Consider the following 20,955-nt stretch of genomic DNA (forward strand, 5'->3'; position numbering starts at 1 on the left):
CCTGGCTGCTCCCAGTCACAATTTCCCACCTGCCTCAAACTAACTCTGGGGGAAAGACCTTCACTAGGACCAGGAAAGTCCTGTCCCGAATGCTGCCCTGCTGCTGCCCCTCTAAACGCCCCAAGCTCAGCCCAGCTGGGGGCTGTGTACCCCTCCAGGAAGCCTAGGATGTAATAGGAAAGAACCCACTTTCCCCCATGAGCCCCCAGAACATTCAGGACCAGATCCTGCTCCCAGGTGCCCCCTGGCCAAGAGGGAGGAGAAATTGGCCCAGAGCACACAGCCTGTATTACGGCTCTTGCTTACAATCAAATCTGATTCCCCCGTCCCCCCGCCGTGCACATGCTCCACCCCACGCTGCTGTTTCCAACAGGCCCTGACCCCGACGCATGGGAACAGAATGCCCCCTGACTATCCCAGCTCCTGGGCAGCAACAGCTCCTGCCCCGGCCCCCAGTGCTGGCTGCATATCTGAGTCTCTGGCTTGCAGTGCTAATCCTTCCCGAGCCAGGAGGCTGCTGCCATCACCAAGGCTGGGTTGTCCAGGGCAAGACGGTTACTCTGGGTTTTATGGCGCAGCGTCTCTGCATTCAGCCTTTCCTGGTGCTGTCACCTCAGGCCACGGGCAGCACCCATGCAGTCCGGGTGGTAGGAGGAGGCTGCCAGCAACCCCACAATCCTCCTGGCTGCCCTGGCCCCTGAGGCATGGGGTGGCAACTCCAGTAACTGCCTGTGCTAGTTTACTCACTAACAAGGTGTGGCAGGGCAGGGGCCGGTTGTGCATCCCTGCAATTCCACCTTAAAGCTGAGGAAGCCAGGCCCTGCCAAAGGCCTCACCTGCTTAAGGTGGAACTGGCTGACCTGCTCTGCCTGAAAGCCGGCCTCCTCGGTGATGTCAGTGGCTAGGCAGAGGGGTGTAACCCTGTCTCAGAGTGGCAAAGTCCCATCCCAGGAAGCCAGCACTTGTGAGGCTAGGGGTGGAGTGGGCCAGGGGCACCCAGTGCCGTCTCCCCAGAGCAGCTCAAACTGACTCCCCAGCCAGGGCCGAGGCAGGATCTGGCAGCCTTCCCTGCCCTGCACTCCTGCTGCAGACCCTCAGCTCCCTGGCGTCTCAGCTTGGCCTTGGCTCAGACGGACAGAGGAAGTGGAACTGGTGTTAGCAACATTGGGACCTTTCCCTAGCAGAGCCAGGGCCCTGGGGCAGACTGAGCCACGCTCCTCGCCTGGCCAGGACAGGAGCCATGCAGGAGAATAACTTCTTCCTGTCGGCTTTGCAGCCGGAGGCCGGTGTGAGCTCCCTGGCACTGCCCTCGGACCAGCAGCTGGGCAGGAAGACCAAAGAGGCACCTGACGCGGAGCTGCTGAAGAGCGCCCGGGTGCAGGAGCAGGTCCGCATGAGGATGCTGCAGAAGAGCAGCTCTGTCTCCAGGACCAATGGACCTGGGCTCGACTACGTTGAGGGCAAAGGTAAGCGGGGGCACTGACAGCGTGACGGGCTTCACAGGCGAGGACGCAGTGCCCTCCAAAGCTAGCTATGCCAAGGGGCATCTCCAGGGACTGCTGGCTTTGCGGGCAGGGCTCCAGCCCCTCTTATCTGTAACCTCTGCTGGGGATGGGATTATACAGGGGGTGGGGACTGGGAGGCGGGCCTAGTTCTGCTCTGTGACTGGAGGCGAGTCACTGTGCTACCCTGTGCCTCTGTTTCCCCATCTGTACAATAGGGGTAATAATCATTCCCTGCCCTTGGGGGTGGGGTTGGGAGCTGCTGGAGGTTCAGCTGGCCAAGGTGTGTCTGGCGCTGAGCTCCTGCGTGGGAAGGTGCTGCTCTCCTTGCTGTGCTCATAGGAGCTCTGCTTCTGAGACAGGAGCCTGGCCTGCCCGGCTGGTGGCTATTATTTGTGCCGCACATTTGCTCTCTCTCTGCGGGTCTGTGCAGCAAGTTTAACAGGGGGGGCGTCGTGGCCCACACTGCGTGGAGGGAGCTCGAGCTTGGGGGAATCTCCCTGGGGAAATGGGGCAGGGGGGCAGAACCCGTCAGAGCTCCAGCCAGGCCCTAGAGGCCGAGGAATGGGGTCCACGTGGGGCAGACTAGGCAGGAAGGGGGTGACCTGACTGGGCCCGCTCCCCCTGTGGGTATCACCAGCACAAGAGAAAGTAACAAAGCAAGGGGCTCCCACCTGTTGTTGGCTCCTTCCCTGAGGAATCCAGGCCGGACTTTCCAGCACTCCCCGAGTATTGCCTTGCTGGGAGTGCCAGTGTCTCTGGTTGCACGCTAGGGCTGGCCTTGCCTGCTTGCCTGGGGGTGCTCAGACAGCCCAGCACACCCACAGCCCCGCCCCATTTTGTTTTCAATCTGTGGCCTGAGAATGAGATAAGGGAGGGGAGTGTGTTTATGTTTCCCCAGGTCTGCTAGGGCTCCTGGGCCTCAGGCTCTGGGGGAGAACTTGCCAGCAGCACTTCTGAGCTAAGCCTGGGAAAACTCCGGGCATTCGTTTTTCTGGGGTGGGGATTTGGGTTTTTTTGCAAATGTCTGAAATTTCATATTTTTCCCCTGGGGGAGGTTTCTGGCCCCCCGGTCGGTAGATGAAAGACACAGCCCCGGCTCCTGCAGCCAGGCAGTGGATCTCCACTCCAGAATCCCCCTAGTTTTCTATGAGCCTCCCAAATCATTTGGAGACAAGGCCTCCGTCCAAGCCGCTGAGCCCACGTGCCTGCTCGGATTGCCTCCTCCCCCCAGGTTCCTGAGCACGCAAGCCAGGTGCCCCCTGGACACGTTTGTACTACTTGCTAGGATGTCTGGGTTTGGGGCCCAGACTATAAACTGGGGGTGGGAAGAGGATGCTCCCTCCGCCCCCAGCTGAAACGGAGCTATGCCAGTAGCTACAATCCAGCAGGTATCAGGACTGTGGCAGGTTTTAAATCCTGGCTTGGGGGGAGACCTGTTTGTTTACTTGCACAGGCATTGCACGGCTACCTCTGAGCTAGCGGAGCCCCCGCTCACTTCCTGAATCTAGCTTATCACTGCCCTGGGCGCTGTTCCCACGCCCCTAGCAAAGGGTCTCGTTTACTAGCCGATCTCTGACCCTAGTGCACGATCCCTAACTCCCCCCAGTCACAGTCCCTACAGCACCCAGCAGACTAGACGTGGGATGACAGACCCCAGAGGTTTCTGTCTATTATGGATGTGTGACAGTCAGGGGCGGCTCTAGACATTTCGCTGCCCCAAGTACGGCAGCATGCTGCGGGAGGCACTCTGCCGGTCACCGGTCCAGCAGCTCCGGTGGACCTCCCGCAGGCGTGCCTGTGGAGGGTCCGCTGGTCCCGCGGCTCCACCGAACCCTCCGCAGGCATGCCATCGAAGGCAGCCTGCCTGCTGCCCTCCCGGCGACCGGCAGAGCGCCCCCCACGGCATGCTGCCCCAAGCATGTGCTTGACGTGGTGGGGCCTGGAGGGAACTGACCTCCGGTCCCTCCAGACCCTTGTGTCTTTCTCCTGTGGGGAGGATGGCTTGTTACAGCCCAGGACTGTAAGTGGGGAGGCCTGGAACGGACCCCAGCAGTCGTTCACACTAGTGCAAGGTGAGTGTGAAAAGCTACCCCCTCAGAATCAGACAGTGTCATGCTCACTGCCCACTGGTGCAGGCCAGTGGGGGCTCAGGTCCATCAGTTCTCATCCAGGCTCTGCCACGGATTTTCTGCATGACCTAGGGAAGTTATTTAGCCTCTCTGTGCATCGGTTCCACACCTGTCCAATGCTGATTGCCTCCCAGGGCAGTGGCGTTTATTGTGTGTTGTGGTAGCTCCCAGGAGCCCACGTCATGGACCAGGGCCCCATTATAGGTGTTTCACAAACCCTCTATCAGGCTGACTTGATTAATGCCTGTGAAGTGCTCTGAAGCTGCTGGGCGGGGAAGGCAGTGGAGAAAGGCAAAGAGTGTATTTCCCCAAACTGCCAGGATCTGAGCGCCAGCAGCGGAGCAGTTCCCACGCACACCTGGAGCTGCCTTTGTGGCTTCTCCTTCCTTTGATCTCTTTCAGTCCCAATCTAATTATGAGCGCTGCACCCACACCTTGTCTTGGAATTTTGTCCTAGCCCAAGAGCTGCTTTCCTGCAGCCTGACAGGCATTCTCTAAGGCTGCCTGTCTCCGCTCACAAAAAGAGACTGTTGCCCCTAATCTGGCCACTGTGACTAGCACCACAAGGCAGGAACCCCCTAGGGACTTGAGCTCCCTGGCTCCAGGCTGACACACAAAGGCCTTATCTTAAACTCTTCCCCTGTTCTCACTCCCAGTGAGACAGGCCAGGAGATTCCTGTGCGCCAACGGTGGGGATTAGGTGAAAGCCGTGTTTTCAGCGCCACGCCACCACCTTCCTGCAGCCAGACGCCGGGAATGCTCTCCCCAGCTCCTTCCTGACACTGGGGCCAGCACCACAGCCTACCTGCCTGCCCCTCCATGGGACTGCCCAACAGAACCATTAGGCTCTCTCCTCTCTGCCTTTGTTGACACAGAGTCTGCAGCTGGGGTGAAACCAGATCGAGGGGTGGGGTGGGGCCGATGGACCAAAGCAGTTACTGAGCATGTAGAAGGGGAAGGTTGGGAACAGGTACAGAAAAAGCCACAGTTTGTTGTTTTCTGTTTGTTTAATGTGGGGAAGGGAGCTAGAACAAAGGAAAGCTGAGGAGAGGCACAGAAAAGGCAGGCAGAGCGAAGGAAGATGTGGAGCTCCACCCCCTGGGAGCAGGCAGGAAAGCTGTGCCCCCAGTGAGGGCTGGCAGCTGGTGATCAGAAGAAATCAGAGCTGGTGGCTGGGCTGCCTTCTGCTACGATAGGAAGTATTGAGTGTGAGGAGGAAATTGCTGGCTTGGGTGGGATCCAGGGTAGGTTTAATCAGTAATGAAAGAAGGGCAAGTGTTAAGCAATCTTTTTACATTCATAACTGATGCAGCAAGCAGAGGTGCCGGGGCTGTGAACTGCCAGGCCCGGAGGTGCTGGGGCTGAGGCACATATTAAGCACAGAGCTGGGGCCGTGCAGGGTTGAAGGGAGGCATGGAAATACAACTTTCCTTCCTCTGCCCCTCCTCTGAGGTGACAGCTTGCTACCTGCCTGCTCCTGCCGTAGCGGGAGCTCCCAGCCATGGAAACCCCCCCGAGTGGCTGTTTTGCCGACCCAACGCAGTGCATAGCCCTCTTGATTCTCCCTACCCTGAAAGCCAAGTGTTGTGTGTCCCAGCAGGGCAGACAGTGGCACAACCTGCAGCCAGTGAAGTTACTGGGCCTCACCCCCAAGATACCAACCTGTCTGATCAATGCTATCCACCTGTCTGGGCCCAGCCCCGGCCTCCATCCTGCCATGGAAGCCAGTCCCTGAGGCTGGGCTCTGGCATAGAGCTGGGCACGCTACAGGCTCTCGCAGGAGACAGGAATCCCCGCCACGCCTCACCCTTCCCATCGCCACCGAGGACTGAGGGGGTGCTGGAGCTGGGATTGAGTGTGGGGAGCAGAAGGCAGGTCCCTGTGCACCCACCTCTTCTCCCCAGGTATATTCTGTTCACTGAACTTTGTCATGCACTCAGGAGTTAATCTGCACTGCTGGCCGGGGGTGTGTGTGTGTGGCTGGGGCAGGCAGGTGAAGGACAGGGGGCTGGGTCTGCCCAGAGAAGCAGCCACCTAGACAGGGAGGAAGCTGGGAAAGCTAGGAGGGGCAGGCAGGATTCCAGACAGTGAAGAGCAGTGAGTGTGAGTCACATGTAGTGCCAGCTGTCCACCTCACAGTTGGAGTGAGAGGGAAGCACTAGACTGCAACTCTGTGTCACTTGGTAGCAATGCCTCCTGTTCCAGTCCTGGGACCCACCCAACTGCCAGGCACCCCAGTCCTGACCTACAGCCCCTCAGCCATCCCAGCCCTGGGACCCACCCAACTGCCATGCACCCCAGTCCTGACCTACAGCCCCCCTCCTATTTCAGTGCTGCCCCACCCCCTACTCCAAGCACTACCCATGCATCTCAACGCAAATGCTCTGCTGTTACCATTCTGGGCCCTCTCCACTCTTCTCTGTTCCAAGGGGTGGCCCTTGAGCTGTGTTCAGTGGGTGGCATGGTCTCCCTATAGTGCAGGAATCTCCTTGCGTGGGGCAGATGCAGAGCCTGAGCCACATACAGGCTTGCCAGGCAGGAGACTTGAAGGCACCAGTGGTGTTTAATCCCTAACAGTGGAGGGAAATGACACTGGGAAAGAACACAGGGCAAACGTGGCCAGGGGCGCCCGTTACCCTGGCTGGTGGGTGGCTGCCCTGAGAACTCTGGGCTCCCTGACACATGGTGCCTCTCAGTCATGCACGTGCTCTGACTGGGGGTACGTGCTGGGGCCCTGGGGGAGCAGCGAGTGTGTTCTCATCCCCCTCAGGAAGTGGTGGAAGTCCGCCAGGTTAGTAGGATGATTTCTGTATTCTGAATGTATCCCAGCAGCATGCACAGGGCTAAGTCGGGAGCAGGGCCCCGGGTGCTGGACATACATGCCATTGTGGTCATCCCATTTCAAAAAAGGTATATTGGAATTGGAAAAGGTACAGAAAAGAGCAACAAAAATGATTGGTGGAATGGAAGAGCTTCCATTCGAGGAGCGATTAAGACAACTGGGGCCACGTCTACACTACAGCATAAAATCGAAATTATTAAAACCGGTTTTATAAAACTGGTTTTATAAAAATCGATTTTATGCGTCCACACTAGGGCACATTAATTCGGTGGTGTGCGTCCATGGTCCTAGGCTACCATCGATTTCCGGAGCGGTGCACTCTGGGTAGCTCAGTAAAAGAATGAGACCAATAACTTCGATTTCCGTCCACACTAACCCTAAATCGATATAGTAATATCAATTTTAGGGTTACTCCTCTCGTTGGGGAGGAGTACAGAAATCGATTTTAAGAGCCCTTAAAATCGATTTAAAGTGCCTTGTAGTGTGGACGGATACAGCGTTAAATCGATTTAACGCTGTTTAAATCGATTTAACGCTGTAGTGTGGACCAGGCCTAGGTCTTTTCACCGTGGAAAAGAGAGGATTAAAGTGGGATATGCTAGAGGTCTATAAAATCATGACTGGTGTGGAGAAAGTAAATAAGCAATTGTTATTTATTTCTCATAACAAGAACTAGGGGTCACCCAATGAAATGAATAGGCAGCAGGTTTCAAACAAACATAAGGAAGTATTTCTTCACACAATGCACAGTCAACCTGTGGAACTCCTTGCCAGAGGATGTTGTGAAGGCCAAGGCTATAACAGGGTTAAAAAAAGAACTAGATAAGTTCATGGAGGATAGGTCCACCAATGGCTATTAGCCAGGATGGGCAGGGATGGTGTCCCTAGCCTCTGTTTGCCAGAAGCTGGGAATGGGTGACGGGATGGATCACTTGATGATTACCTGTTCTGTTCATTCCCTCTGGGGCAGCTGGCATTGGCCACTGTTGGAAGACAGGATACTGGGCTAGATGGACCTTTGTTCTGACCCAGTATGGCCATTCTTTTGTTCTTATGTTTCCAGTGCCAGGATTTCCACTCCCAGCTTCTAGGGGCAGCTGGGGCTCCACCTCCTGGCCTCAGGGTCCCTGTTTACCCACAAAGAGCTGGGTCCCTGGCATTATCAGTTACTCTGTGTACTGACTGATAAGGGAGAATGCCACCTGTGCTGTCTCCATGGCAGTCCTAATGGTGCCCCACCCCTTCAGGCACTAACTCCTTCAGGCCTTTTCCCTCCTGCCCCAAACTCCAACCACGAGCAAGTCAGCCAAGCAGGGCCAGCTCTAGGTTTTTTGCTGTCCCAAGCAAAAATAATTTTTGGCTGCCCCCCCTCCCCAGCCCTGGGCTCTCAACCCCCCCCGCCCCCTGCCACCCCAGCTCTGGGCTCCCCACCCCACCCCACCTGTCCCCCCTGCTGCCCCAGTGCTGGGCTCTCCACCCCACCCCACCCATCCCCCCTGCCGCCCCAGCACTGGGCTCTCCATCTGACCCCACCCGTCCCCCCTGCCGCCCCAGTGCTGGGCTCTCTCTTCTCCCCCCCCCAATACCCCTGCTGCCCCAGCCCTGGGCTCTCTCTTCCCCCACCACACCCCCTGCCGCCCCAGCCCTTGGCTCCCCCCCACCAGTGCTGACTCTGCCTGCTCCCCCCTTGACTCCAGCCAGTCTGGTGCTGGCAGGGTTAGGGTAAGCAGCGGGGCTCCCGGGCCACGCCTCAGCCCAGGATCCCTCCATCCACGGCTCCTGCCTCCAGGACCGATGGGGACCCAGGAGGGCAGAGCTGGGGGACTGCTCCAGCAGGGGACTCAGGAGCCAGGGCAGGGTAGCCCTAGGGGGAATGGAATCCCGGAGAGTGGGACGTGGGTCCCGCACGGCAGCACCCCACCCTCTATGGCCCCACTGCTGCTGCTGCTTCTGGCCACCCTGCTGCAGTCCCTGGGTGGCTCGGGCCACTTCACCCAGCCCTGGCTGCAGCAGTGGGGGGCAGCCACCCTGTGGCACCTGCAAGCGGCTCCATGTTCCCCATGGGGCAGCCCCCAGCCCGAGTGTCCCCTACTAGGAGCCTGCCCGGCCCAGCCACAAGGTGTGGTGCTGCTCCCCCACAGCACAAACCACAGCGGCCCCAGGGCACCCCCCATGCACAACGCGCTGCTGCTGCCAGGGCCAGCTCTAGGCTTTTGCCGCCCGAAGTAAAAAAAAAAAAAAAAAAAAAAAAAAAAAAATGGCCAGAATGCCACCTTTGAAAATGTTCTGCCCCAAGCACGTGCGTGGTTTGCTGGTGCCTAGAGCCGGCCCTTCAGCCAAGCAGGGCTACTGTGTGCCTCTCGGAAAGCCTGCCATTAGAGTTATGCCACAGCAGTGCCATGGCTAGGGCCTAGCATGGGGCTGTGATCTTCCTCACCAGCTGCCACTTGGCAGGATCTTCTTAGCACTGGCATGGCCCTCTGGCAGAGGCTCTTAGCTTATGGGTCACCTGGCCAGCGGAGTCAAGGAGGAGACGGTCGTGAGCCCGCTCCCATCCCTTGTCTCTGCTCTGCCTCTGAGGTAGAGATTGGGCTGTAGGTGCTGGAAGCCCCCAGATCTTTGTGCCAATTTACCGCAGGACCTGGTGCAAGGACCCTTGCTGTAGCCATTCCCAGCCCAAAGCTAGGCCCCCTTTAAGGGGCCAGTTCAGCCCTGTTTCCTGTGATGCCTCCCAGCGCTGCAGGATCATGCTGGGCGGATGTCTCTGGCATTGTCTCTTCTGGGATTGTGTCTGTCAGTGCAATGTGGCTGCTCTGGCTTTGTCTCCTTGTAGCCACAGTGATCTCTCCCATCCCACCCATACTGGCTGGCCAGCAGGCCTGGGGATGGGGTTTGAGAGAGCCAGCTACTGGGCTTCCTCCCTGATCACTCACTGGGGAGCTGGGGCAAGGGACAGGAACATTGGTAAGTGGAACATCTCTTCACGGTCCTGCCCACACGAGAGAAAGAGGCTATGGAAAGCTCAGAGCTCAAATGGAGCCATTCTACCCCACAGGCAATAAGCCCCACACACAAGGGTTCCCAGGAGAGGCTCACCTGAGGTGGAGTGAGCTGTTCGGCTGCCCCAAATATTGTTGCATGTGACAGGGCTTCCGTGGCTTGTTTGATTCTGCCAGGCATTCCAAGAGATTGGAGCGTGTATGTTTCCATTTTCTCCTGCCAGATTCCCCCAGGTTTTACTTCATCCCAGCAGACACCCAACCTGTGCGGGCTGATTTCCCATGGAATTGAGCATGCAGGAGGAATGTGTTTATACAACACAGCCTCACCGGGCCTCACTGTTCCCAGGCTCCCTGCTGCTGAAGGGGCAAACCCAGCCATGAGAATAGTGGCAGGGCCGAAGCAGGGTCTTATGGGGCAGGTGGAGGAGCCCACTGAGAAGGGCCTGGGCTCCAGCCCTTTGGAGACATGGACACGGTTGGGTTAGTCACTAAGTTGGCCAGGCTGTAACTGCTCCCGTTAGCTCCTGGCTTTCCCAAGCACTAGAACATTCGCCTGGGGGAGCGGAGCCAGGTGCTGTGCAGGCTTCCTCAGCACTCTGCCAACATACCCCAGTCCTGACCTACAGCCTCCCTGCTATCCCAACCCTCCCCGAGCGGTGCCGATTGTGCCGACTGCTGGGATGGTTTGTCCAGTCACAAAGCGAGGATTTTGCAGTGGGGAGAGGCAGAACCGACATGAAAATCAGTATGCAAATGACAGTAATCTTACGAATGGCAGTAAATGGCACAATGCCTTTGGAAACCCAGTCCCACTTCCATTTTATCCATTCACTTGTGTTTCAGGCCAGCTGTCAATAAGTAAGCACCAAAGCGTGTCCCTTAAATGATCTCCAGTCACTGTTCTGCATGGATAGTGTCTCGGGTAAGCAGGAGTTGAGAAGGACTAGCAATTATCCCGCTCAACCTGGAGTATGATGAAAGAATGCTGGGCCTGCCTCTCAGCGCTGGCACTGGGCATGGTTTCACTTCCCAGCCTGCATCTCCTTGGTTGCTAGAAAACACTCAAGAGTTGATCTCTGTCGTTAAGTCAATAGAGAGACAAATCGCCGGGAGGTAATAGCTCTCATTGGACTAACCTCTGAGTGTCCAATAAAATATCTTACCTCGCCTGCCTTGTCTCTCTAATATCCTGGGACAGCTACAACTACACAGCAAACATTATCAATAGGGCAAGTAGCACCATGTTCACCGGAGGCGGGAGGGGAGAGAGTGTAGCTGCCAAACCAGACAGCAATCAAAGGAGAGGGAGCTTAGCTGTACATTCCACGTCTCCATCAGTTCTGTCCATGGGGAGAATGAGACAGTTTGTCAACCCAGCTCAGCTCTCAGTTAGGCACCTAATTGAAGTGGCTGGAGTTTGAAAGGTGCTAAGCGTGCAGAAATTCAGCTCTTGGCTACCCTGGATGACTTTCTGGCCCACTGGCGAGCTAGTGAGATGATGCCATCACAAATGAAAGCTGATGGCGTCCCGGCTGCTTGGTGTTCAGATAGCTGCCTTTCCTTAGGCAGTGCAGCTGTAGCCGTGTGGGTCCCAGGATATGAGAGAGATAAGGTGGGGGAGGTGATATCTTTGATTGGACCAACCGCAGTTGGTGAGAGAGACCAGCTTTCCAGCCACACACAGCTCTTTGTTTAGGCTGACTCTTCCCCCATTGCACTTCCTAAGCTCAAGCCTTTTGTTAGCGAGAGTGAGGCTCCCTCGCCCCCCACTTACAGCACCAGCCTGAGCTAACCCAGCATTGGCTAAACTGGGAAGGGTTTCTTGGCAATCACCAGGGCTAGAACTGTGCAAGGGCCTGGTTCTCCTCTCTCTGACACCAGAGTAAACCAGGGAGATCTCCAGTGACATCAATGGCATCAGAGAGAAGAGAAACTGCCACCTTCAGTTACCTTTAAATGGGAGCTTAGATGCTGCAGACACCCCTAGCCGCACTTAGCTCTGCTGTTGATTTTGTAACAGCGACAAATATTGGCCATGGGTTGAACTGAAGCTGGCTGGACACATTCCGCTTGTAACCCCAGCTGGGTCTCAGCGCAGTTTCTCCCATGGTGAACTAATTGCTTACCAGTAGGGTGTCCAGATGTCCCAATTTTATAGGGACAGACCCGATATTTGGAGCTTTTTCTTATATAGGCTCCTATTACCCCCCCCTACCCCCATCCTGATTTTTCACACTTGCTGTCTGGTCACCCTACTCACCGCACTGCTCTCCATTGACCTGCCAGGCTCCTCCCTTCAGATCTCCAGGACTCATGCCATCTGTTGCCTTCTAGAGGCCCTTTGTACCTAACGCCGCTTTTAAATGGGCTCTCTCTTAACAAGAGCAAGTGTGGCTGGGAAAGGGGGTGGGGAAACCAGGTGGGAAGGGGGGAGTTCAGTTTCCCGGTGAGCTGTTCAACATAAATAAGGCCTGCTTGGCGAGCCTTTCCCTCTCTGCACAGTCTGGGCTAGAGACCCTCAGGAGAGTCTCACTGACCTCAATGGAGCCCAGCCAACCACAGCTCCTCCAGGGTGTACATCACTCTAACTCCGCTGACCCCAGTGGAGCTACCTAGTCCTACCCCAGCTTGGGACAAGGTTGGAAACTAAAAAAAACAAGAAACCAAAACCCACCATTTCCCCCTCTCCACTCCCATTTTTCAGTTATTCCAAAGGTTTGGAGTCTCGCAATGTTTTGGAATGTGAGCGGCCATTTCCAACATTCGTTGTTTCGCTTGTATTCTTTTAGTGCTTTGTTTGCCATTGTTAAAAAATGAATGGGGAGAGGGGGTTTAGGCACATGGCAGGGTTTTTCTTTTGAAAAATTATTTCCAATTCTTTTTTTTTTAAATCCCCATTTTCAAAAATAGAAACTGAGAAATGAAAAAGGTTGGTAAAATTTCCAATCAAAATACTGGGTAAACAATGTGATAAAGGGTTTGTGACAAATGTTGTGAAAAATTTCATAAAAAACATGGATGTGAGAGAAAAAAGGGCCATTTTTAGATTAACAAAATGTGCCCCTTGCTAAATTCCAGCCCTCTCTACCTTGAGTCACACGTGAGAGCTTTATCCTGGGCCCAAAAGAGACCAGTCTGTGTCATCAACACTGCGGCCTCTCTGCTCTAGAGAGGCCTGTGTTTGGAATAGCTGGGAGAAGAATGGGGCAACATCAGGGTGCACTGGCAGAACCGTGTGCAGGTCTGGGACTGGGATAGCAGAGGGGCTGTAGATCAGACCTGGGGTGTGTTGGCAGACCTGCATGGGGCCAGGGCTGGAATAGCAGGGGGGTAAAGGTCAGGACTGGGGTGTGTTGGCAGACCTGCATGGGGCCAAGGCTGGAATAGCAGAGGGGCTGTAGGTCAGGACTGGGGTGTGTTGGCAGAGCTGTGTGGGGCCAGGGCTGGACCAGCAGAGGAGTGCAGCTCAAGACTGGGGAGCATTATGAGAGCTGAGTGGGTCCCAAGGCTGGGGTATGAGGGGGGCTGCAGGTCAGGACAGGGGTGCATGGGCAGAGCTGGGTGGGGCCCAGGACTGGGCTACAAGGGATGTTACAGATCAGGACTGAGCTGTATGGCGACTGGAGGGAGCCCATGGCTGACCTAGAAGAACTTGCTGTGGGTCATGACAGAGAATTCTCCCACAGGCAGCTAATCTCCTGCCACTTGCGGAGCATTCCTCGTCCACTCAGCCACATCCCCGTGTGGCCTGCATGCTCCTGGGTGCGCTCCTGGGCTTTCTTGGGGCGGCCATGTGCTGTGAGGGCTCGGTGCTGCAGCTGTGTCAAACCCGTGCTTGGGAGGTTTATCACAGAATCATAGACTTTAAGGTCAGAAGGGACCATTATGATCATCTAGTCTGACCTCCTGCACAATGCAGGCCACAGAATCTCACCCACCCACTCCTGTAACAAACTGCTGAGCTATTGAAGTCCTCAAGTCATGGTTTAAAGACTTCAAGGTGCAGAGAATCTTGCAGCCAGTGACCTGTGCCCCATGCTGCAGAGGAAGATGAAAAACCCCCAAGGCTCTGCCAATCTGCCCTGGAGGAAAATTCCTTCCCAGCCCCAAATATGGCGATCAGCTAACCCCTGAGCATGTGGGCAAGACTCACCAGCCAGACACCCAGGTGCAGCGGATGACCGGCTCCCACCTTCCCCTCCACTAACGCAGGCCATTCATTCACCAGGCACTAGAGGCAGCCCACATAGAGACGAGACCTTGACGGGTATTTTACGTACATCTCCTACACCCTATAGCGACCCGCCCCATGACATGGGAACCTCCCAGTGGCTACCAAGCAGGGATGAGTCTCAGCTGGCTGCAGCGTTCCGAAGCTCCTGAGCCAAAACCAGACTCCACCACACTGTGTGAGTGTTTGGCTCCAGGGCTGCAGTTCAGCCGATTGCAGACAGTCACCAAATCCAGATTGCAACATCCCCCCATCAGAGCATTGGGTATTCAGATCCAAGTGTAATGATCCCATCTTTACTCCCCTGCCTAGGGCTGTCTCAGTCCCCATTCTCCTAGTGCTGTGCTTAGAACGCACACAGCACATATCTAGCTTTGCTGAACTCTGTCTGTCTGTCTGTGTGTCCTGCAGGTGGCAGCTCCTCCCAGGGCCTGTATAGCAACACCTTGCAGAAGTCCTTCAGCTCCAGATCCCAGACCAACGGCTTAGACGCCAAGGGCACTGTAAGTACCAGCTCACCTGCAGCATGTGGCTAGACAGGTCGGTCTGGCTGACGGGTTGCGTCATTATATGGCTCTCATCATTGTTGCGTCTGGAACCCAGCCATCGGCACACTAGATCAGGTCACTAGCTAGTTGCTTCTCTTCCTGTAGCCCTTAGGAAGCCCAGTCACTGGCAGTGGATGGCTGGGTTCCAGGCCAGGCATGGGAAAGCTCCTGGTCCTAATAATGATAGTGGGGTGCACATTTCCCCCAGGCGCCAGTCAGGGTGGAGGGAAAGGGGCAAGGTTCTCTTATGGTGGACAAAGCTCCCATGGGGTAGCAAGAACATTTGGCAGTCAGAGAGCTCTGCAGGTCTCAGAGCTTAGCTCTGCGCTGCACCATTGTCAAACATGACACCTTCGTTAGTGGGTGAAATCCTGGCTCCACCAAAGTTAGTGGTGAAACTCCCATTTGCTAGGGCCAGGGTTTCTCCCTTGGTCTCTCAAGGCCTCCGCGTCAAATGGGGTTTTTAAAACCAACAAACTCAGCTGGGATCTGAGAGTCATGTCAGGTTGGTTCCCTTTCACTCGTCCTCTCCAGTGCTAACAGGTCTGCAGGCCCAGTGGTGACTCCCGGTACACCTATCCAACCCACTGTCTCAGCCGAGGGAATCAGGTGACTGTTACCTCGTTAGCTTTCAGTGGCCTTCGTGGAGGCTGTACGAGTGTCACTAAGGGTGGAACTGAGCCTGCAAAATTTCTCTTCCTGGTGGTGAGGGGTGAGAGGAAAAGACCCCAGCTTGATTCTCAGATCCCAGGCTCACTTTGCTGGGCCAGAAGTTAGCAAGACATGCCATGTGTTTCCTATTGAAATGAGACATTGTTGACCCATTTCTCCCCCTCTCCCTCAGCTGTGTCAGCCACCAGCCCAGAATGGGTACAGCACCACCAAGTCCACCGGCTGGTCCTCCCGCTCAGCTGTGGACCTCCCACATCACAAGAGGATGGCTACCATCAGCAACGGGGGCGTGCCTCAGGGCCCAGCCTACCGTATGAGCTACACCCTCTCACAGGCCGCCAGCACCTCCGCTCGGCCTAATTCCTTCCACGAGCGGAACTACCAAGCCCGACCGAACTTCGACACCATGTCGTTGCGGTCGCTGCGCCTGGCAGACGGGCCGGGCAACCCTGCAGGCATGGATGATCGTTACAGCATGATCTCGGAGCAGTTGGGCCCGGGGGCCCTCTACAAAGGCAAAAGCAATGGCAACTTCACCAGATCCTACACCTTTGAGAGGCAGATGAGTGCTGGCTCCAACACTGGGATGAAGGGGCCAGGCAACTGGATGGACAGCGTGGAGGTGCCTCAGAACCGGACCATCCGCGCACCTGCCATGCGCACCCTTCAGCGCTTCCAGAGCAACAACCGCTCCCGCCTAAGCACCGGCTCCTTCAGCGGCCTCCCGGCCGCCCAGCCGGGCGTGGGGAGCTCCTACGTGGGCATGATGGAGCACAGCGTCCGGGCTCCCTCTGTGCGCAGCCTGGCTGAGTCCAACCACCACCTACAGGACCTGCGCGCCATCGACATGTACAACGGGCACAACACGCTGACAACCCAGCACTCCTACTCCGGCGGGTGAGAGTGCAGGGCTTGGGGGCAGGGGTGGCCTGTGAAGCTCCCAGCCTACCTGACAAGGAACAAGGAATGTGCTGAGCTTCCTAAGAGGGATCAGGGGAGCTGGGCTTCTGGGCCTGGCATAGCCTCCCTTCTGCTGGTTCCTGGGTCTGCCTCCCTGGTGCATTTCCATAGTCTCCTGCATTATGGATGGTTTGGGGCATGACTGTCCCTCCGTCTAAGTATTCGACCTGTTGCCTGATGCGGCCCCATGTGATGGGTAAATTCTGCAGCTCACCTGGTCATCCGCAGGGTGCAAGGGCAAAGCAGAGGGGAGCTGGAGCAGCAGTGAAGTGGCCCAGCAGTACTGATGCTGTTGCAAAGGACTGCTCTGGGCCCTGTTGCTTCCTGGGCTAGCATTGCTCTGGGTTACGGTGCTATAGCTGTGACCCACTTGGCTCTGGGCATGGGAGGGAAAGCACATGTTGCTCAGGAGTGAACCCCACAGGCTGAGTTAGGAGCAGCATGATGGGATCTGAAGAAGTCCTGCCCTGGCCAGTCATCTTTGACCAGAGGTGGGCGACCCAGTGTCCTGGGCCTGGTGAAGGAGTGACATGGGTCGAATTGGTGGGCACCTCGGCAGAGCATGCAGGAGGTGGCGAAGCCCCGCTGTGAGGTGGGCAGGAGGGAGCCCTGAGGGGGCATGGAGGCCAGTCCTGACCCTCCCTTTGTTTCCAGGTTTGACGACATTGACCTGCCATCAGCAGTGAAATACCTGATGGCCAGTGACCCCAACCTACAGGTGCTGGGAGCTGCCTACATCCAGCACAAGTGCTACAGCGACAATGACGCCAAGAAGCAGGTGAGGGGCGAGGTGAGGGTGGGTGCCTGGTGGCAGATGCCAAGGGCATGCTGGGAAAGGGACGTCCCAGCTGTGCACTCAGGTGCTAACAGAACATGCTGAGAGGTGGGGAGGGGCGAGATACAGCCCCACCACTCTGCAGCAGCCAGTCCTAGCCAGGCCATGACACTGATGGCTTCCACAGGGGCCCTGCTCCATCCCCGCCTGCTTGATGGCGAGGTGTGTGTGTTGTGGGAAGGGCAGCCTCCGATGAGTGCGGGCTAGGCCTGGGCAGACTCCTGGGTCTACAGGCCCCACCACCTCTCACCCACCACCCCGCCTCCCTTCCAGGCTCGCAGCCTCCAAGCCGTGCCCAAGCTGGTGAAGCTTTTCAACCACCCCAGCCAGGAGCTGCAGCGCCACGCCACCGGCGCCATGCGCAACCTCATCTATGACAATGCTGAGAACAAGCTGGCACTGGTGGAGGAGAATGGCATCTATGAGCTGATGAGGACGCTGCGTGAGCAGGATGACGAACTGCGCAAGAACGTCACGGGTCAGTGCGTGGGAGGAAGCGCCATGCTGAGTGGGGGCAGGGAAGCAGATCTGTTGGGGCTACTGCTAAATTGTTTGTTGCAGCAGCACCTAGTGGCCCCAGCTGAGATCAGGGCCCCATTGTGCCAGGTGCTGTACACACACATAGAAAGTCCCAGTCCCAATGAGATGACAGTCTAAATGGACAAAGGGTGGGTGGGGGAACTGAAGCACTGGAGATGCAGTGACTTGCCCAAGGTCACCCAGCAGGCCAGTGGCAGAGTTGGGAATAGGACCCAGGTCTCCTGAGTCCCAATCCAGTGCCAGATCTTCTAGGCTGCATCACCTGCCCCTGTTATCTCTTCAGTGCAAAATCACAGCCCCCCCTTCTTTCCCAGATCCCACTGCTGGCTCCCTTTATATTTCAGGATCCTCTTCAACCCTGCCCCTCCTTGTGTTCCCACCTTCTATGCACATGCTGCTTTTGCACCAGCACAGGGCCCTAGTCCTCAGTGAGGAGCAGCTGGCTGAAGAACTTACGTGCAAGCAGAAAACTCATCAGAAAGCTTTGCTCAGACTAATGATAGGGAAGCTCCATGTCTCAGCAAACGCTAATGAGATCTCACTCTAGCGTTTGGTGGAGCCAAACCTGGAAACTTTCAGCTCAGCAAGAAGTTACCAGAAAGTTGGGAGCATCTAAAATGGGAGTTGTCCTGAGAGTCCTGGCAGCCCCTTCATGACAATGGGTGTTCCTAGGCAGTTGTATGGGTGATAGCGCTTCTGTTGGGATCAGCCAAAAACGGCCATAATAGCTCTTTCTTTGTCTTCAACCTCATTCTTACACCAGGTCTCCATCAGGTGGCACTAGACTGAGTACATGCTGGGAGAGGAAGGTGTTTGAGTTGGGCTAGTTGACTTTATTCAAATGTTGACATTTCAATGAAAAAAATGTTTTTGGCCAAAATTTCTGACTTTGATGAAAAACAGGGAACAAATACTTTGGAACTCTTTTGTCTAGTTCTACTTTAGGGTTCAGATATGAAGCCGTTAAACCCTATCGCCTAGCAGCAATGGCAGGAGAGGGAATGGTTCCTCAGCTTCTGAGGGTGCATGCACATGGTTCCTCTCCTGGCCAGACAAGCGCAATCCTGAATAGTGAGCATTAAGAGTGTCTGTTTGGCATGCAAGGGATGGCCTAATGGTTAGACCACTGGCTTGGCACTCAGGAGATCTGGGTTCAATTCCCTGCTATGCCCCAGACTTTCTGGGTGACCCTGGGCAATTCAGATCATTAAAGGTATTTCAGTGGGAGCTAGGCCCCCTAAGTACCTTTGTGACTCTAGGCCATAGTCTCTATGCCTCAGGTTCCCACCCCCAAATTGGGGTTAATAGCAAGGCCCTACATTGCAGGAGTGTTGTGAGGTACTACAGTAATGGAGCCATATAAGCCCCCTTGTTAGAAAGTACCAGGCCAAGCTATGGCTGTGCCAGGCCCCACAGGTGGCCTCAGCTGTCTTTACAGACTGACAGGGCAAAGGTTACTCGACTGGAGTGTGCTGAGGGGCCCGGTGGTCTAGTTCTGAAGCAGGCCAGGGAGCGATGGTAGGGGGGCTACAGCTGGAGAGATGCCACTGCCAGTGCAGGAGCCCTCTGTTTCTGGAGCTCAGTTCCCCCAGCCAGTCTTGTGCTGAACTTCACCTCTCCGGGGTCAGTGTCACTGCATGAGCGGTTCTACACCACCCTGTCAGGGCCCACGAGTGTGCCAGGGAGAGCAGGCACGTGAACCCTGCTTGGATGAGCTGTCAGCCTGGGTTACTGTACAGCCAGTCGGCTCTGGATCTTATCACTGTGGGGCCAGGCGGGGCTCAGGCAAGGGAAGCTGGCGTGGGTGGGTAGCTCAGACTGTGCTGCCCTGCCGGTGGGAGGAGGGACTGGCCAGGCTGCCTGGGAAGGGATCCTGTCCTTTTATGTGTCAAGGCTGGGATACACGCTGTGCCTCCTAGGCAGAGAGCGTGCAGATAAGAGTGGGGAGCTGAGGCAGATATAGAAATGGGGGAGAGATACAGGCTTCTCCTGCCCAGACTGGCTGCTGCTGCTGGAGAGAGCAGAGAGGGAGTGAGATGAATGGTGGAGGGGCAAATTCAGCCCTGGCCAGGAACCAGATTGAACCTGGCTGTGTGTCGCGCAGGCAGCGCTGTGCAGGGAGAGGCCAAGAGCAGAGATTACATTTGCCTCTGTTACAAAAGCCCTTTCTAATCCTGCCCGCCAGGCTCTGTTTGTCTCAGCTAATACCAGGGCTAATGGAAAAGCCAGGCCCAGGAGCGATGATGCGAAGGGTTTAATGCCTATTACTGTACAAGCATAATGGAGTCTGTGAAAGTGGTTTTAGCTAAATGCAGCTGGAGAATGGAGAGAGCTGTCACCAGATAGCTCAGCCCCGGGCTGGCTTTCCCTGCACACAGGGAGTGCCTGGCAGGTGGGGCGCCTCCTTGTCAGATCCCATTGCCTCCCGGGGAGATCAGAACTGGGTCCTCAGCTGGTGTAAATCATCAAAGCCCCACTGCAGTGAATTCACACTAGCGAGGGAATCTAGGCCATTGTTTCTAAAGCATCAGATGTAGCGTGGGCGGAAGCTCCGGCAGCAGGAGTCCCTCTGTGGCTGAGTAGTGAGAGCCTCACAGTCAGTTAGTCTCACAAGAGCCCTAGGAGGCGTTCTCCCCATTTTACAGATGGGGATCAGACACGCCGAGTGACTCAGTGACTTGCCCTGGGGCACAGAGAGAGTCTGTGGTAGAGCCAGGAATTTAAGCCGGTACCCTGAGTCCTAGGCCGTTCTGCTCCCCTAGTGGGACAGCTAGATGCTTTGCTCTATCCTGAGAGCTGCTGTGGCAGGGGAGGGAGAGGGAAGATTTGGTGAACTCTGGAATGCAGCGGGTGTCACATGACCAAGCCTGCAGGGCTGAACCTCCCACCCCCAAACTGGGTGTTTCTTGCAGCAACACCCTAGTGCAGAGGCTTTGTTGGGCATCGGAGCTGCTGGAACAGGGCTCTGCACAGCTTGGATTCAAACAGTGTCTGTCTCCTCCCAGCTCCCCCTGCTAGTTATGTCTGTCAGTGCCGCTTCTCAGGCTCATCAGAACTGGGCAGCAGTGGGTCTTCTCCCCTGGCTGTGTGCAGCTGGTTGGTGACTAATAGCCCCAGATAATTAGACCCCACCCCGAGAAGCTGCCCATCTACACAGAGCAGGGCCACGAATGATGCCAGCAAAACTCGGTGGCTTGTGCAGCATGCCTGCCATTCTGGGAGTCATGTCACTGCATCGGGGTTTCTGAGCTCTGAATAGCTTCCCGTGGGATGGAAAAAGTCCTCTGAGCCCTGCCTCCTCCTGTGCCTGCGGATCAGAGGCTGCCTGCTGGGATTCAGGTACTCAGGTGTGGGGGGTGGGGGGAGGGCAAAGGTCACTTGCTGCTGGAGCCCCCTTGCGAGCCAAGAGTGGCAGCCAGGGCGGGTGCAAGGATGTTTCGCGCCCTAGGCAAAACTTCCATCTTGCGCCCCTGCACCTCCCTGAGCCCTATGGCAGCTCTCTGCCCCCCCACTCCGCCCTAAGGCACCCCCCCACAGCAGCTCCCTACCTGCCCCTGCCCTGAGGAGCCCCCCCCGCAGCAGCTACCCCTTTCTGCCCTGTGGCGCCCCCCCGCAGCAGCTCCCCCTGGCCCAGGGAGCCATGTGGCAGCTCCCACCCCAGCTCACCTCTGCTCCGCCTCGTCCCCTGAGC

General features: G+C 56.3%; 1 protein-coding gene across 1 annotated transcript in view; it reads left to right on the plus strand.

The window, feature by feature from the left end:
- Window positions 1–954: 954 nt before the first annotated feature.
- Window positions 955–20,955, plus strand: part of PKP3 (plakophilin 3) — a 31,460-nt gene continuing 11,459 nt past the window's right edge. The window contains exons 1-5 of the mRNA XM_050952844.1: window positions 955–1,466; window positions 14,121–14,212; window positions 15,102–15,826; window positions 16,544–16,667; window positions 16,998–17,202. Coding sequence (XP_050808801.1) covers window positions 1,241–1,466; window positions 14,121–14,212; window positions 15,102–15,826; window positions 16,544–16,667; window positions 16,998–17,202 — 1,372 coding nt within the window. The 5' untranslated portion in view covers window positions 955–1,240. The remainder of the gene's footprint in view (window positions 1,467–14,120; window positions 14,213–15,101; window positions 15,827–16,543; window positions 16,668–16,997; window positions 17,203–20,955) is intronic.

Source organism: Gopherus flavomarginatus, chromosome 5 (genome assembly GCF_025201925.1).
Source record: "Gopherus flavomarginatus isolate rGopFla2 chromosome 5, rGopFla2.mat.asm, whole genome shotgun sequence".
NCBI lineage: Eukaryota > Metazoa > Chordata > Testudines > Testudinidae > Gopherus > Gopherus flavomarginatus.